The sequence below is a fragment of the Python bivittatus genome, unplaced genomic scaffold (assembly GCF_059951505.1).
Source record: "Python bivittatus isolate LINGU-HERP-01145 unplaced genomic scaffold, Pbiv_v1 ctg000480_np1212, whole genome shotgun sequence".
In the NCBI taxonomy this organism is placed as follows: Eukaryota; Metazoa; Chordata; class Lepidosauria; order Squamata; family Pythonidae; genus Python; species Python bivittatus.
The window spans coordinates 84699611-84716928 of record NW_028277075.1 but is presented as its reverse complement, the minus strand read 5'-3'; the positions used below and the strand labels follow the sequence as shown (position 1 = coordinate 84716928).

Sequence of the window (17318 nt, the reverse complement as noted above, 5' to 3'; positions counted from 1 at the left end):
CTGCAATTGAAGTATCTTCTACTGCTAGGGAAGCCCCTATGAAAGCAGCAAGGATGTTCTTTCATGCTTCTAATAGAAACATATGTTAAGATAGCCACACTTTAGAAAATGCACCCACAAAACATTCTTATTGTGATGATTATGTGCTTTTAAAAGCAGAAGTAGTCTGAGTATTGTTAATTTCATTCCCTATATTTACAGTTTTTAAGAAGCAGGGTTAACAAAGTATCTGCTGAATTAAGCAGCCTGTGACAAAGAACTGAAGAACTGCAGAGCCTGGTGAAAACCCTCCAGACATTGTTATAATGAGCACTGAATCCAAGACATCTGAAGTAAAATGCAAGCAAAACGTGGGCAGCTTTTTTATTTCTGAGCAATGAAATCAAGTCAGGGTAGAAATTGGCATGCTGCTGTAAACTTAATATTTCAGTTGTATTCCCCAGAATATCATTAATGGAACGACACTGTACATTCTATTAACACATTAAATACTAGATCACAACTCACTGCCTGAAATTTGATTCAGATTCTGGAAATTTGATATATGTCATTATTTGTTTAAAAATATATCTGAATGGCCATGGTTGTTCATTCTTCATGAAAGCAAACTAAATGATGAATGTGGCTTTCTACTGCTTGTCCTTCATCTACTTCACTTTCTGGCTCTCAAATCTACCATATCATCCTCCATAAATGTTAATATTAAAAATATAATAAATGAAACTGGATTCACACACCCCCCAGTTCATCTTAAATCCGAATGTATGGAATTCAGAATTCTGTCAAAAGGCTTTCTGGGGAACTATGCTTTTAACAAAAGCAATAAATGAATTAAATTCTGAGACTTTACATCAATGTTTATCAACCTTGGCAACTTTAAGATGTCTGGACTTTAACTCCCAGAATTCCCCAGCCAGCATGCCAGCTAGGGAATTCTGGGAGTTGAAGTCCAGAAATCTTAGTTGCCAAGGTTGAGAAACACTGCTTTACATTATAGTCATGGCAATCATGATGGTATAGATAAGGGACACAGTTATTTGCCTTAATGCAGGAGAAGAATGGGAAATATATGGAATGCTTTCTTCATAATCCTTATTTTGAAAAAAAAACTTTATTGCGGTCATTGGCTAGCACAATCTTATTTTGTCGATATTATTATTTGTAGAGATAACGTATTAGCATTGTGCAAAAAATAAAAATGACAAAATGAGGGATGGATGGATTTAGGCAGAGAGATTTTGAGCTGTCATTTGTTTATAGAAAATGTATACTTTGCATTTAAATCTATGTGGTCTCAAAGAGTTGACACCAACTTGATGGCACATAATTAATATTTTGCTTTTTATTTTAGGCTTTTACTGCTAATGTTCATATGGCACAAATTCTCCTTCTGGATTTTCCACCATGTTACAACAAACCAGATGACATTTATTGGTTTTATTTATTTATTCATCAGATTTTGAGGCCACTTCCCTCCTTGACAACTCTAGATGGCTTACAAGTAAAAAATAGTACAAATAAAAAGAAGACAACGGACTGCAAGAACAAAAGAGCACTTATAAACTAATCATAACTAAAGGAGGGCTTCACCATCACCCTGTCCCCAATGCCTGGGAAGACACCCAGGTCTTCAACAATTTCCTGGATGACCTATGGGTGGGAGCCACACGAATCTCTGGGGTGATATTGTTTCAGAGATCAGATCCTGCAATAGAGTAGGTGTACTTCCTGGAACCCTCAGGATGACATTCTTTAATTGATGGGACCTGGGGTGCATCCACTCTTATTGATCCTACTGGGTGGGCAGAGACAAGTGGAAACTTATGTAGACTTAACTCCTACATAACAATTCTTGATACGAGCAGGATAAGGATTGTGAAACTGATCCACCTAGTTCAAGGCACAAGAAGTACTGGGAAAGTAAAGAGAAAGACGTTCCCACCAGCCCTATAACTTGGTCTAACAAGATGGAAGAACATTCTCTAGGAGAATTATGAGACAGAACAGATAGAAGAAATGATCAGCATTGAGCAAAATAGAAATGGCCTAAAGAACACAGAAGAAGGGAGGATCCAAGCAGGCTAAGATAGCTTGAAAATTACAATTTGAAATGTTTAGCTCATGTGGGTTGACTGCTGAAAATGTTCTTTATTGATGCCTAGTATTTTCTCTTCTAAAAAACAGTCCTGCCTTCTCTGTAGATTGACACATATTCATCACATCTCCTAAATCCCAAACTCATCAGGTGACTTTTTTTTCCCCCTTATTGCTGTATCACTTGTCTGTGTTTACAAAAAGAAAACAGAACTATTTGTTTCTTCCACCCCATGGTTGCCATCAAATGGAGCAGCCTATCCAGAGAAAACTAGGTGTATGGGATTTCTTTTTATACTATGCCTCCCTCTCTTTCCCCTCTCCCACAAAAAACTTTTGTGGACACATCAGAGATTAATGGCACCTCCCAATGCTTATATGCATCTCTGTGATCAAGTCAATACAGAGTGTTGGAAAATCGTCCTTATGGGCATCTGTCTTCCTGTTGAACATTGAATTCTCTAAATCACTTGATGCAATGCTGCTGCTGCTGCTGGAGCAGGTTGACATTTTTTCAACTTTATGGTGTCTGGGGTGTGGAATTTTCAATTCTCAAAGTGAATGATTCATGCAGGCAACACCCATCTTTTGCATTTTCAAATATCAGCATATGCTGCACAAGCACAGCAACACAAAAGTGTTGTGAAGGAAAATTTGAATTCCTACCAAGATGAAATTGGAATCTGTCTGAGCCATATCTAACGTGCCATTCTGTTCTACCCTTTTTTTTTTTTTTTTTTTTGCAGCTATAGTTGCTGATGAGAAATCTTGGAGCAAAACTGACTAATGCTTACATTGATCTTTAAGAGGGATTTAATGGGGTAGTCTCTGTGTATGCAGTCAGTAAATTGACACTTTGGTATATACAAAAAAAAATTATAATCCAGCCTCAGGTCATTTTCTCTTTAGTCTGCATAGCATGAATGTAGGGTCATTTGTTGGATTCACTTAATATGAATTAAGTGTCAACATCAGCTCCCTTTCCAAAACACATTAATATTGATGGCTTTTTCCTCTTCTGTAAATATAATTGTTATAACTATGCAGTTCAAAGGAGTTAACCCTTTTTAAAATTTCTCTTTATTTTAATATGAAAGCCAGTGTGGTATAGTGGTTAAGGAAGCCAGGCGACCCTGAGTTCTAGTCCCGCCTTAGGCAGAAAGCCAACTGGGTGATCTTAGGCCAGTCGCTCTTTCTTGGTTGTAGGAAGTAAGCAAGGGCAAACCACTTCCAAAATCTTGCCCAGAATATTGCAAGGGTTTGTCCAGGCAGGTACCAGAAACCAACACTGCCTCGAAGGCACCAAAAAAATTATTTTCATATATCCAGTATCTAGATTGGAAGAGTCACAGTATTTTTGCACTGTGCCTAGCTGAAGTACCCAAAAAATAATTTTAAACAGTAGATTATGTTAACTGCTAAATGAGAGAGACTTATAACTAGATCCATATCTCAATTATCAAAGTGCTGTTATGTCAGCACCATCTCTTCCATAAGCAAAATGGAAATAATAGAATTTCACCCATTTTAGGTTAATGGTGGATATGAATTGTCCTTGGTTCTAGCTGCACTGTGGTTAAAGACACTAGTTTAGGCCTGCATATTGCATATCTAATAGCTAATTTAGGACCGTGCTGTTCAGAAGGGAGGTTAATCAAGGAACCAATAAAATAAAGATGTATAAGGCATCAGTTGACCAATAGTCTCAAACTCAGGAAATGCTTTATAGCTCTATTTAAACAGTATTTTTTTTTTATTCTGCATGCAGTGCACCCCGGTTCCCTATATCTTTGGAGGGCATGGTGCAGAAAATAAGAGCCTTTCCATAGCACAGCTGGTAACGCCACAATTATGGAAAGTGTGGTGATGTCAAATGCCAGGCTATGCATGGCAGGACAAGATACGTCAAATCTGGTTTGGCACTGCCATGGCATGTGTAGTTTAGAGGCAGGATACCATTGATAAGAGAACATGATACGCTGCACCTGGAGGAAAACTGCACCTGGAGGAAATAAGAATATGCCCTTGACCACTGTAGTAGGACAGATTAGTGGACCAACTGAAGACAGATTAATAGAGAAGCAACTGAAAACTCATGTCCTAGCCATTGACTTTTTTAATATAAGACATGTTTTCAGGGTTTTCTTTTCTTTTGTTTTTACCTCTTGAGGGATTGAGATAAGATAATAACCTTGAATGTGTATATGGTTTTTGTAATTACAGTCCTTGTATTATTTGCAAATAATAATAGCACAATTACCATATATAGTGCAGTGTATCTTACTAGAATCTAGTATGTTACCCAAAATATAGAAATGATACTGTGAATATGAATACTTTATTATAAGTATAAATAGATTGTACAATGACTTGAGGTGGCTATATATATTGTTCTGTTACACTGCTGTGTCTTGAAACCAGGGTGTTTGAAAGACTAGGCTCCTTTATCAGTCTGCCAGGGCTTCAAGTCAGAGATAGACATCCTGGAATACATCTGGAATTTTAAGAGTATGACAGGCACACTGGCAAAATAGCTACAACTAGATTGTATCTTTGTACAGAACTGCCTTGCTGGACATAATTAATAAAAAAAATCCAGAAGGTGAACCAGCATGTTCTCTACAAACACAATGGGATCTTTGGAGAGCCCAGAGATGTTGCTGCATAAATGAATATACTAGACTTTGGTGCATACAGCTTGCTGTTTTATATTTTGTATTAAAAATAATCTCTTAAAAAGTCATATGGGACAGAACTTAGTGGGCATCAAGGGAGTTGTCTCAGAGGACTTTGGTGACTGCATGCTCCTTGTTGTCCATCCCTGCTTTAAGGATTTTGTGAAATGCCATTTCTTACTTAGATTTAGAAGGAATGCAGGAGAGGGTCTTCCTAGTGGCAGCCCCTAGACTTTGAAATGTCCTGCCTAGTGAGTTCAAGCTTGTCTTTCTCTGTGATTTTTATTTTATAGGCATTTTTATTCAGATAGATTCTTGGAGGATAAGAGGGCTGTTACGTGCTACTTATTTTTTAAAATAATGTGTTCTTATTGTTTCCATTGTGTTTTTACAGGTAGTCCCTGGGTTAAAAATGCCCTGGTTACAGACAACCCATAGTTAAGAACAGAGCCTATTGTAGCAAAATTTGAGTTAAATACACATTGGTTTGAGTTAATTACACAATGGTTTGAGTTAATTACACAATATTACTTATACAGTATCATATAATAATACTGTTCTGGCTTACATACAAATTTGACTTAAGGACAGACCTTGGGAACAGAGCTCATTCTTAAACTGAGAATTACCTGTAATTGGACATTTTTAATTTTTCTTATTACTACTAATATTAGTAGTAATCTTGAGCACCATTAGTGATAGGAAATAGAAGTATGGATTTAAAAATAAACAAATAATGAAAACCTTCTGCAATTAAAACATCAAGTACAAGAGCTGCAGTTTTGAGCATCCTTTTTCAGCATGCTAACCTATTCACATAAGATATCAAGTAGGGTGGCAGAAATATGAGACATCTGATTGCCATGTCCATAGAAAACTTATGTTGGCGCCTAGGAATTTGAAAAGTTTAGCCCAAGTGGGTTGTCTAGGAGCTGCCACTGGGAAGGCCCTCTCCTTCTAAATCTAAGTAAGAAATGGCATTTCATAAAATCAAATGGTGGGAAACTGAGAATGAAGAATGAAAAAAAACAAAACCCTGAACCAAAAGAAATTCCTCATGCATTTTTGGCTGAAACTTCTACAGCTGTGCTGTGGTAGCAGCTCTTTATCTAAAGTACACACAGACAGCCAAGCAGTGACAATCCTCAGGAATAACTCTGAGCTGGAGTAATAGCTTATGAAATATAGCCAGTCTCCCAAACATTTATATGCAGAGCACCACCCTCTGCAGGGAGAAGACTTCCACAGTAAAGCTGCATCAGTAGACCTTCCACACAATCTGTACTCCTTTGCTGTCACTGACTGGATAAAGACACAAACAAAGCCTCCTCCTGGCAGATGTTCACACTCTCTGCATGAAGGTTTAGGGCAGGGACTGTGTGTAAATACATCAGGATTGGGGTATGTAGCTCCAACCTCATGGGTGTTAGGGACCAGTAAGGCAAACACCTTTGGACACCTGAAGTTTGTTTTGCACTGCTCGCCCAATGACCTTGTCCAAAGGTTCAAACAGGAAGATAGGAATGGAAATACATATATCAGCACAACAGTGGATTAGTCATCTTTAAGACCACAGTTAGCTCCATAAGCCCAACTTTAATGCAAAAACACAGCCTGGGATTTAAGACAGCAGGCAGCTCCTGAGACATGAATTTGCCACCCAATTGTAATTTTTAATATAATCAAATGGAAAAACTACTTACAGAGTGACTGATCATTAAACCTACTTTAAATCTAAACTGGAATTAATGTTTGGTTTGGCCCTGGGCCTTCTCAGCCCTGATGATGCTACTCCAGAATGCCACTCAAAGGCCAAGAGCACCCCTTGCTCCAAAGACCACCGTCCATCTCTGTCACAGCACTAAATCAAGTGCATTTTCAAGCCCAAACAATTCAGCTCTCTTGCCCAGCCTAATTAGCTGCCTACGTCTAGGAAAAGATTTCCAGAACAGTAAGGAGGAAGTCAACTTTCTTACACTGCAATACATATTCTGCTTGCTTTGCAAAATATTTCTTTCCCATTTATATTGAGAGCCGTTTCTAAACAAATGTTTTTTATTGGTGCCTCGTATTTTCCCTCTGTAAAAATAAGTTCTGCATTCTCTGTAGATTGACACATACTGTATTCTTCATCACATCTCCTAAATGTCAAATTCATCAGATGACTTTTTTCTTATTGCTGTATCACCTGTCTGTGTTAACGGAAAAAAACCAGAGCTATTTTTTTTTCTTCCTCTTGTACTGCTGTTTAACGAAAGAACCCTAACAAAGATAGTCTAAACTGGAAATACACTTCAGTACAATACAATACAGTACAATTATTGTATTGTACTGAAGTGTACACTTGTACACTTCAGTACAATACGATACAATTTTCCAAGCACACTGGAAGCATATGGTATAGCCTTCTTACAGCCACCTTGCATGAAAAATTGGCACCTTTAAATTCACGGAATCTAACCCACTGCTCAATGCTGAAATCCAAATTAATGCATCCCCCAAATAACCCTCTAGCTTGTATGTGAACACTTCTAGGAAAAGGAGGTTCCTGCTCCCCAAATGATTGGCTCTATTCTGGAGCTGTACACATAGATCTTCTCCCTAATATTCAGTTAGAATGTTTTTTGTAACTTAAATCCATTATTTTCTCTTCTGCATTATGCATATTTTTCATATATATCTGCGTCTTTGTATGGTATCTTAATACCTTTTTATTCTTGACAAAATGCATTGTCAACCACAGATAAATGTATTTTGAATGATAATTGTTAATTTGTGCATTGATTTTAAAATGTGAAGTTAGATAAATTCCCATTCAGTACAGGCTGTTATGAATTGGCTAGAGGTCTGTAAATAAAGCCTGGTTGGATGTGAATGTTTAAAAATAATAAATACGTGGAAAAGAAAGTACACCCTCTTTGAGTTCTATGGTTTTACGTATCAAGACATAATAAAAATCATCTGGTCCTTAGCAGTTCTCAAAAGTAGGTAAAACAACCTCAGTTGAACAACACATGGCATATTACACCATGTCATTTATTTTACAAAAATAAAGCCAAAATGGAGAAGCCATGTGTGAAAAATTAAGTATACCTTATGATTCAATAGCTTGTAGAACCACCTTTAGGAGCAATAACTTGAAGTGATTGTTTTCTGTATGACTCTGTCAGTCTCTCACATCGTTATGGAGGAATTTTGGCCTGCTCTTTACAACATTGCTTCAGTTCATTGAGGTTTGCAGGCATTTGTTTATGCACAGCTCTCTTGAGGTCCCGCCACAGCATTTCAGCTAGGTTGAGGTCTAGACTTTGACTGGGCCATTGCAACACTTTGATTCTTTTCTTTTTCAGCCATTCTGTTGTAGATTTGCTGGTGTGCTTGGGATCATTGTCCTGTTGCGTGATCCAGTGTTGGCCAAACTTTAGCTGTCGGACAGATGGCCTCATCTTTGACTCTAGAATCCTTTGGTATACAGAGGAGTTCATAGTTGACTCAATGACTGCAAGGTGCCCAGGTCCTGTGGCTGCAAAACAAGCCCAAATCATCACCCCTCCACCACCGTGCTTGACAGTTGGTATGAGATGTTTGTGCTGATATGCTGTGTTTGGTTTTCACCAAACATGGCGCTGTGCATTATGGCCAAACATCTCCACTTTGGGCTCGCCTGTCCAAAGGACAGTGTTCCAGAAGTCTTGTGATTTGTTCAGATGCAACTTTGCAAACCTAAGCCATGTCACCATGTTCTTTTTAGAGAGAAGAGGCTTTCTCCTGGCAACCCTTCCAAACAAACCATCCTTATTCAGTCTTTTTCTAATTGTACCGTCATGAACTTTAACATTTATCATGCTAACTGAGGCCTGTAGAGTCTGAGGTGTAATTCTTTGATTTTTTGCAGTTTCTCTGAGCATTGCACGGTCTGTCCTTGGGGTGAATTTGCTGGGACATCCACTCCTGGGAAGATTGGCAGGTGTCTTGAATGTTTTCTGCTTGTGAATAATCTTCCTCACTGTAGAATGATGGACTTTAAATTGTTTGGAAATGGCCTTCTAACCCTTCCCAGATTGATGGGAAGCAACAGTTGCTTCTCTAAGATCATTGCTGATGTCTTTACTCTTTGGCATTGTATTAACACACACCTCAGTGCTCAAGACAAACAAACTCCTAACACTTTGGCTTTTATAGAGGTAGTCACATTTGCTGATGATCAATTGATCAAGGGCATTTGATTAGCAGCACCTGGCTGCTACTTAGCCTCTTCATACCTATGGAAGCAGTAAGGGTGTACTTAGTTTTTCACACATGGCTTCTCCATTTTGGCTTTATTTTTGTAAAATAAATGATGACATGATGTAATATGTGTTGTTCATCTGAGGTTGTTTTACCTACTTTTGAGAACTGCTAAGGACCAAATGATTTTTATTATGTCCTGATACGTAAAACCATAGAACTCAAAAAGGGTGTACTTTCTTTTTCACACGACTGTACATAAAATCTCCAGTGTGTTGCCTGAACACCTGTGAAATTGTATTTCTTAGTACAAATAGATGTTACACTGGGAAAAGCTGTCCTTTAGAATAGCTAACATAGGTTTATTTCCCCCAAATTGGTTAGATATGGGGGGGGGGTGTCTTTGTATATGTGTGCAATTTCAAAAGCAGCAAACTTTTATCATATTAGAAAATAATTCAATGCATTTTGCAACTTCTTATCAGTGTCATACTAAGCATCAACTATTCAGTATAACAGTCTCTATGTTCATACATATACAGTATTAGAAATCATATTTGAGATTGATATAAATGTTCTTTTTTGAAAGGTTTAATTTGCTTTCAACATCACAGCATTAACAGCTTCCAGTTTCTATTGAATAGACACTACTGCACTTGGTTGTTATGTCTATTCTACAATGTATTATTTGCATTCTATAATAAAACCATTAATTTGGAGAAAAAGATATATATATAGTTTCCTCTAAGAATAAATTTCTCTTCTCCAGAGGAGAGCAAAGCTTCTTTGTGGTGTTGATATGGATAAGCTATTTTTGTTCTGATGTAGGAGCAGCAAAGTCTCCAGTTTTTCTTGGGCTTTCTCTCAGTTTTCTCTGTTGCTCTTTAAAGGTCTCAGTGTTTGTTCGAGTGGCAATGCTACCTCCTGTGAAGAATGCTTGCTCGTTCATCCCAAGTGTGCCTGGTGCTTTAAAGAGGTACGTTCCTCTTTTATCCTCCCTAGTTAAACCATGTTGTGTCCTGGGTCTCTGTAGCCTCAGATTCTTTCCCTCAAGGTACAGTTCTCACTCTTAAAGAAAGAAGTGATGGGGTAGATACAACTTCTTCCCTAAGCTAGCACTCCTGACTTTTTAAATGTTATTCTGGGTCTAGCTTGGAGAAGAAGGTGATGCAACTCAAAAACTCCCATCCCATTATGAAATCGGTTCTCAAGGAAATCTTTAATTCAGTCGAACATTTGCCATAATAACTGCTAGAATGTTTTTCGTATTTTGTGACTTCAGATTTACAATAGGACTTTTGAGACTAAGAGGCGTGTACATTTATTTGATAATCTCCACTGCTTTTTATCAAAAGCGAGTGCCTAGGAGAAGATTGGCTTCCTCCAAGTCTTGGCATTGAGCCATCTTGTATGCAGTTTACGTTTATAGCAAGTGTGTCACTGGTGGGGACATCTGAAAGGCAGAAAATATTGCTTGCAAAGCTGTGGGTATATAGTCATATTAAGATGAATTAACGTTATTTTCTTGGCACAGAAAATGCTAGTGTTTTTAATAGCCCTGCCAACATAAATGTTGATTCAAGGATTGTTGTGACTGCTATTTTGGGGTCAGTCATCAGTAGTTCATGGTGCAGCATAGTCAAATCAATTGTTAAGATTTTTCAGGCTTGACTGGAGGGTAAAGGGCTATTTTATATGAGATAATTCCTGAAGTGATTTTTCATTTAAATATCCTCTTTGAATGATGCCACTGCCAATAATAACAAGGCTTTTAAGCTAGGCTGGAAAACCTGAATATCAGTACTAGCTGTAAACTGTTGTAGCAGTCATTCTAAATGTCCTCACCTTGTTTTAATCCAACTACTTATTATAGAGGGGAGAAATTAAGATACTGTATCCCACAGAATTAAACACTTTTATTCATAAAAATGTCTCATGAAGTTTGGATTTCTGTGGAATAAAGTTTGGGTTTTAAAATTCCTATTTAGCATCCGGGTTTCTAGAACACTGTCTCCAAGATTACTGGATGCAAATATTATACTCTAATCCACAGGCAGAATTCCACATCAATTTATCTTCCTTCCATTAGTAGGGTAGAAAATCTTTCTGTTTAATGGGTTTTCGCCAACTTTCCTCTGTTACCCAAAATGTTTCATTTGAAATGATGGAATCAGAATACGTGGCTTAAAGTTGGAAGAGGCTCATAGTCTAATTCCTCTGGCACATCTAATAGTGCTCATGATTTTCTGCATATGCTTCAAAAGCTAGGTGTTTAATAATACTGCACATGCAGAGATTATTATGCTCTTTAATCTGCAATTGAGAAGGAATACTTTTTGGGAAGAAAGGAAAAAGAGAGGAAATTTTAGGAATTCCTGTTCAAGAACAATTATCAAGATAATTTTGATCTAATGATTTGACTATTGATTTGATTTAAATCAAGCAGCTGCAAAATAACCAAATTGAAATGAATCATGCTTGATTCATTCTCATGAATCGAGAATGAAGATGGATTTTTAAAAAATCAGGTCTGACAATAGTTAATGAGCTTATGAAGCATGCACTAACAGGTTATACCAGTATTTCATGAAATAATTAGATGGTATTTTGATGGAAAATATGCTTCATCTGAGATCCTTGGACAGAATGTTTCTGGAGGCCTTTTCTTTTAGGGTTGAAAGCTTCCCTTATATTTCTGTTTTCAGGGAAAAAATAGATGTGGTATATGGAAATGACATGCTTTTGGAATATGTATCCCTTGAGGGTAAGGCAAGAAAAAGGAATGACATTCCAAGAAATGTTGTTAAAAGTTAATGAGAAATTTTAGAGCTGATAAGTTATAAGATGGTGAATCTAAAATGAGAGATTGACACCAACATCAGAAATTGCAAGAGCAAGAATTACAGCAGTGTTTGTAATGTTAATTTTTTTTTCTTGCTAGAATAAATGGAAAGGAATACCCAGTGTTTGACAGTGCCCTGTCTCTCTTTGAGATTTATAGATAGATAGAAAGATTGATAGGCAATGTACACTTCCAGTACATATTATGGATTAGTTACAGTGTATTTTCCTCCTGAATTAGTTTAAATTTGGGAGAGCTATTTTATTTTCCTGGTTCCTCAGATTGCAAAGTATACTGCCTCTTCTGATGTGAATAAAGTTAATAATGCTTTATTATTGAGACTCTTAGGGTAAAGTTTAAAATCAGAAGGAAGCTTGTACAGTGGTACCTCAGTTCACGAACTTAATTCGTTCCACGATTCTGGTCGCGAACCGAATTGGTCGTGAACTGAATCAAATTTCCCCATAAGGTTCAATGTAAATAAGGTTAATCCATTCTGACCCCTATGAATGTGGTCGCCAACCGATTCTGGTCGCCAACTGAATCAAATTTTCCCATAAGGTTGAGAGTAAATAAGGTTAATCTGTTCTGAACCATATGTATTTTTTTTTTTAAACCACAAAAATATGAAACAAAGTAGAGTACAGTACAGTATGAAGAGAGAGAACACTAACCTTGCATGAGGCGACTTCTGGCATGGAGGACAGGAAGGCGGGTGGAGAGGTGGTTATTGTTTGGAGGGAGAGTCCCCCTCACCTACAGGAAGCCACAACCACGTGTCAGAGCAGGGGAAATAGCCGCGAGTCGTGTTTGTCACCCGATGCGGAGTTCGCAAACGGAAGCAAAATTTTGTGAACGGTGCTGTTCGTGAACCGAATTGTTCGTGAACAGAAGCGTTCGTGAACTGAGGTATTACTGTAATGTTATTTTAATTATCCTTCAAAACTCTGCCAAATCTGTATGTCCAGGGACAACAGGAAAATAAAGATAAGGAATTTTATCTGTGGTCAGCTCTCTTAACTACCCTTTCCTAAGCCAGCAAAATTGAGATATGTTGAAATTACAATGAGAATTTTCAGATAGCCTGATTTACAGCTACAATATATTCTTAATTAAAACATAATTTGCACTGCGCTTATTCTTTTCTAAGGCTGAGCCAGGTTGTAGAGAAGGGCATTGCATGAAGGAATGCTCCATAAATGACCCAGTCACCTATCAGTTTGTCTATATTTTTAGACTACCAGATTTCAAATGATTCCTGGCAATGCATTATATGAAAAAACATAAACAATACCCAAGGACAATAAAATCAAATAATATAGCTAAATAAAATGAAGTTAGCACAAAAAGCAATAAGCAGTCAGAACTAAGCAAAAGTGCCCATCAGACACAGATTCCACCTGCTGTCTAGTGACCACCATGAGTCTAGGAGAACCCCAACCCCTGCTCTTTCAGAGTAATGAGACTCATCCATAGATATCACCAGAGCAGAAGGAGTTCCATTGTGCAGAAAAAGTCATTCCATCTTGCTAAGGTTCATCTTCATTGATGTTTCATCCTCTCCAACCTCAACAACTGGCACACAACATGAAGCTGTGCAAAGGCTTTCCTAGCCACAATTGCCACCTTCTCTTTGAGAAGGAGTTGAGTCCAGAAGGACCCCCACATTGCACACTGGGTCTGTTTGGGACAGTGTAACCCCATCCAGTACCAAAGATGATGGTCCCAAAACCCAGAGCCGCTCAGTCTTGCCAGGGTTCAACTGAAGCCTGTTCTTCCCCATCCAGACCCTCACAGCCTCCAAGCATCATGATAGAACATCAACAGCATTGCTTAATCCGCCAGGGCAGAAAGATTTAATTGGGTATCATCAGCGTACAGATGATACTATGCCCCATGGTGGCGGATGGTCTCACCCAGCGGTTTCATGAAAATATTGAAGAGAGGAGAGAGCCCCTGAAAGCCTTAAGAGACTCCTGGATGATAATTACCACACCACCACCCCTGACCTGAGGTTTCGGCTGATGCCATACCTGAAACCCAGATGGGCCCATTTCTGAAAGGGGAACACCCCCCCCCCTTCTGGTCCCAGCCAGGTCGGCCTTCTCATCTGTGATTAATTCACAAAAGAAGGGGGCCTTATTGCAGACCGACCTGGCATTTAGTAGCAGCAGCCAGAAGTCGGGGCCTCTAAAGGTCTGCTGACTGGGCACAGGGGTTGAGTTCTGAGAACTGGAACATGGAACAGGTATATGACATCAGGCCCATATTTCCCAAGAATGGCCCACTTCCAATCTCCCACCATATTTGCCCATGCCCATCACCACTGTGATGTTCTGACCTGCCCCAACTCCCTGGAGGCCCCAACATCCCCCAATTCAACCCTCCTGGTTCCTAAGGCTGGGGATCTCCATCTGTCCTCATCAGCCATCCTGGGGAGGGGAAACTGACTCCCCTGAGGCACTTCAGCCATCACTCTCAATGCCTTCAGGGGTATCTACAACCACCTCCCCCACTCCCGTAACAAAATCAGCAAACCAGCCCCCCCCCAGCTGCTCTCACCAGACTGGTCAGTGCTCCCTTTCAGTTATACCACCCTAACCAATCCCTTTCCCCACTGGCTCTCACCCAGGGAAGGGCGGGGGGTCAGTCCAATCCCCACCTGAATCACTCAGTCCACAGTTAAGACCACCTATCCAGAAAAAGGGGCTGCATTAAGGATGGATTCAGCCCCAAAATGATCGTCACAATTTCCTTTCCAAGCCAGCAAAAAAGGGTAAGGGGGCATCCATGGGGAGGGGAGTCCACAGCCACCCAAAATATTGGACTACTGCTTCCACCTCCTCCATGTAGCCATCACCAGCCATAATCACTGGGGTCACTGGAGTCTTGGAGTCCTGAAAAAGCCCCTGGTTCAATACTGCAAAGAAAAAAAAAATGCAAAAGGCTATGTGAGCTCTGTTCCCAAAGTGACAAGGGGAAAACATATTTTAAAGTCTACAACAGACATACAGTGTTAGTAAGCAGCTCAAACAGACACCTTCCTAATTCACAGGGGTATTTATTGAGCCAATCTCAATAAAAGTAGTTTTAGCCTTCCGGTAGAGTTGATTTCTTGATCTGGTCTACCTAGTGGGGCTGACAATAACATAGGCTGGAATGAATCTCATATAACAACGCAAGATGTTATTACAAGTACCATATCTGATTCTGCTTATGAAGAGTCAAGATTGGCAATGTCCGATTGACTTTCTCAAGACCAACTAGCACTAGGAAGCCACTGTAATAATGCACATCAGCCCCTGGTGTGCAACTTGGACTCACAGCTCCTGCTCAAAGAGCAGGTGGCAACTGTGGCCAAGATGACATTTGCACAACTCCATCTACAATACAATACAAATACTAGTGTGCCAGTTGTGCCCATTCCTAGATAAGGAGGCCCTTCAAATGGTTACACATGCCCTAGTCAGCTCACAGTTGGTCTACTCTAACATGCTGTACATGGGGCTGTCCTTCAAAATTGCCTGGATGCTACAGTTGGTCCAGAATACAGTGGTGCGGGCAGTGGTGGACATGCCACACTATGCCCATGTAACACTGCTTTTCTGCAAGCTGCACTGGTTGCCACTGGATTTCCAGGGGCAATACAAAATGCTAGTTATTACCCATACAGCCATTTATGGCATAAGGCCTGGTTATTTGAGTGCCTGCCTATCTTTTATAATTTCTGCCCATTTGATAAGATCAGGCATAGTGGATGGGCTCCAGGCCCCTTCAATCAATGTCATCTATTGGGTCCTAGGAAGTGCATATTCTCTGTTGCAGCACCTGACCTCTGGAACAGCATCTCCCCAGAGAACTGTATGGCTCCCACTCTAATGTTGTGCTGAAGAATGGAGAATTATGCTTCATTGCTCTTATTGGCATTGCTTAATTCAGTTAAGAGCTCATACCTGCACTTGGCAGAAGTCTTGTGTGGCAACAAGTTTAATCTGGTCCAGGAAGCGATCTTATCACAACAAAGAACTCAGCTGAATATCTCCATATCCTGGTCATACATAATCAAAGTAAAAATGGGGTCTAACATATGGCAGCTTTACTTGTAACAGCTTACATCTTGCAAATACCTCTAATAGTATTAAACAACAACATCTGTGTATCCCAGGTCCTTGGGAAGGACTCAATAGGTGGACAAAAATGCCAGATCCAGTCTAAACATCTGGCTGACTGTGCAACCAACAATGATGATGATGATGTCATCTTCCGCCATCCACCCTTTACAATTCCTCTACGTTCCTTCATTCCTTTCAATTCTCTCCTTCCTCTTACTAAGATCCTCTGGGTTTGGGATCATTTTCTGTCCTCTCACTGGAGGGTGATCACCTCCCACCCCTCCCCATCTCTTACCCAGGGAGGTCTTTCAGTGAACTAAAGCCACTTTCATAAACCCTCCCAAACCAGCTCCTGCTGAGTTTACAGTTCTTTTTATTCTTCCATGGCCAGCTGGACTTACTTGCATCACCCTGCCTCTCCCTTGGGACCCATGGCAGCCAGGAGCCCATCTCTTTGAGTTCCTACTTCCATTCTCATCAACCACAAGAGACCTGACTGAACAGCCCAATCTTATATTTATTTTTTAAAAATCACAAAATGCTTTACTATATTCACAAAGATACATGCTAAAACTAATTTTAAGAAGATGAAAAACAATGAAAAAAGCATTAAAAGCCATTTTTAAAAAAATACAGGGGTGTTATTGGCATGGAAAGGACAATCTGAATCATGATTATTCAAAAGGACTTAAAGCACATTAGGTTTAAAGTTAGGACCTGATGTTTTACTGAGGAAGGGTCATTGCACAGGGTAGGTACCACTGCAGATAAAGCCCATTGCAGCTTGCAAAACAGAATAAAACCTCCCTCCTCGCAAAAGTTGAGGCCAGTGTGGTTGAAGATGCTCTTTTAACTAACCTGGTCTCCAGTCACTTAGGGTTTTATGTGTGTATACTTTCACATTTTGTTGTCTATGCTTAATTATCTCCCCTTTCCCCTCGACAGCACATTCCACAGTCCTCAGCTGTAATTTGAAGTAGGGAGTGTCAGTGTCCTTTGTCTCTCGCTAGTGTGATCTCACTGGCTTTGTCTTGGCCTTTCTCCTCAAAAAAGCAATCACTCATTTGTGGGTTGTGATTGGGCTTGCTTACAAATATAGTTCTCCTGTTTTTGTGGCAGAAGCTTATCTAATGATTTATATACGGAAAGTACTGTTGAAGGAAGTGTACAGTTCTTTTTCTGGCCCATGGTCAGTAGATGATAGGGGGAGGGTACCAAGATACAGTAAGGACAAGGACACAAAAGGATTAAAAACAACCTATCCGTTTTGCACTGTATTCTTTCATAGGTCTTATATTTGTCAGTCGGTAACTTAATGCTTTTTTCCTACGTCTTCCTAGAAATGAAACTATTGCTGAAAACAGCAAG

At 39.4% G+C, this 17318-nt stretch overlaps 1 protein-coding gene across 1 annotated transcript in view; it reads left to right on the top strand.

The window, feature by feature from the left end:
* The window catches only part of ITGB5 (integrin subunit beta 5), an 80559-nt gene that overhangs the window by 6032 nt on the left and 57209 nt on the right, over positions 1 to 17318 (top strand). The window contains exon 2 of the mRNA XM_007429630.3: positions 9887 to 9972. Coding sequence (XP_007429692.1) covers positions 9887 to 9972 — 86 coding nt within the window. The remainder of the gene's footprint in view (positions 1 to 9886; positions 9973 to 17318) is intronic.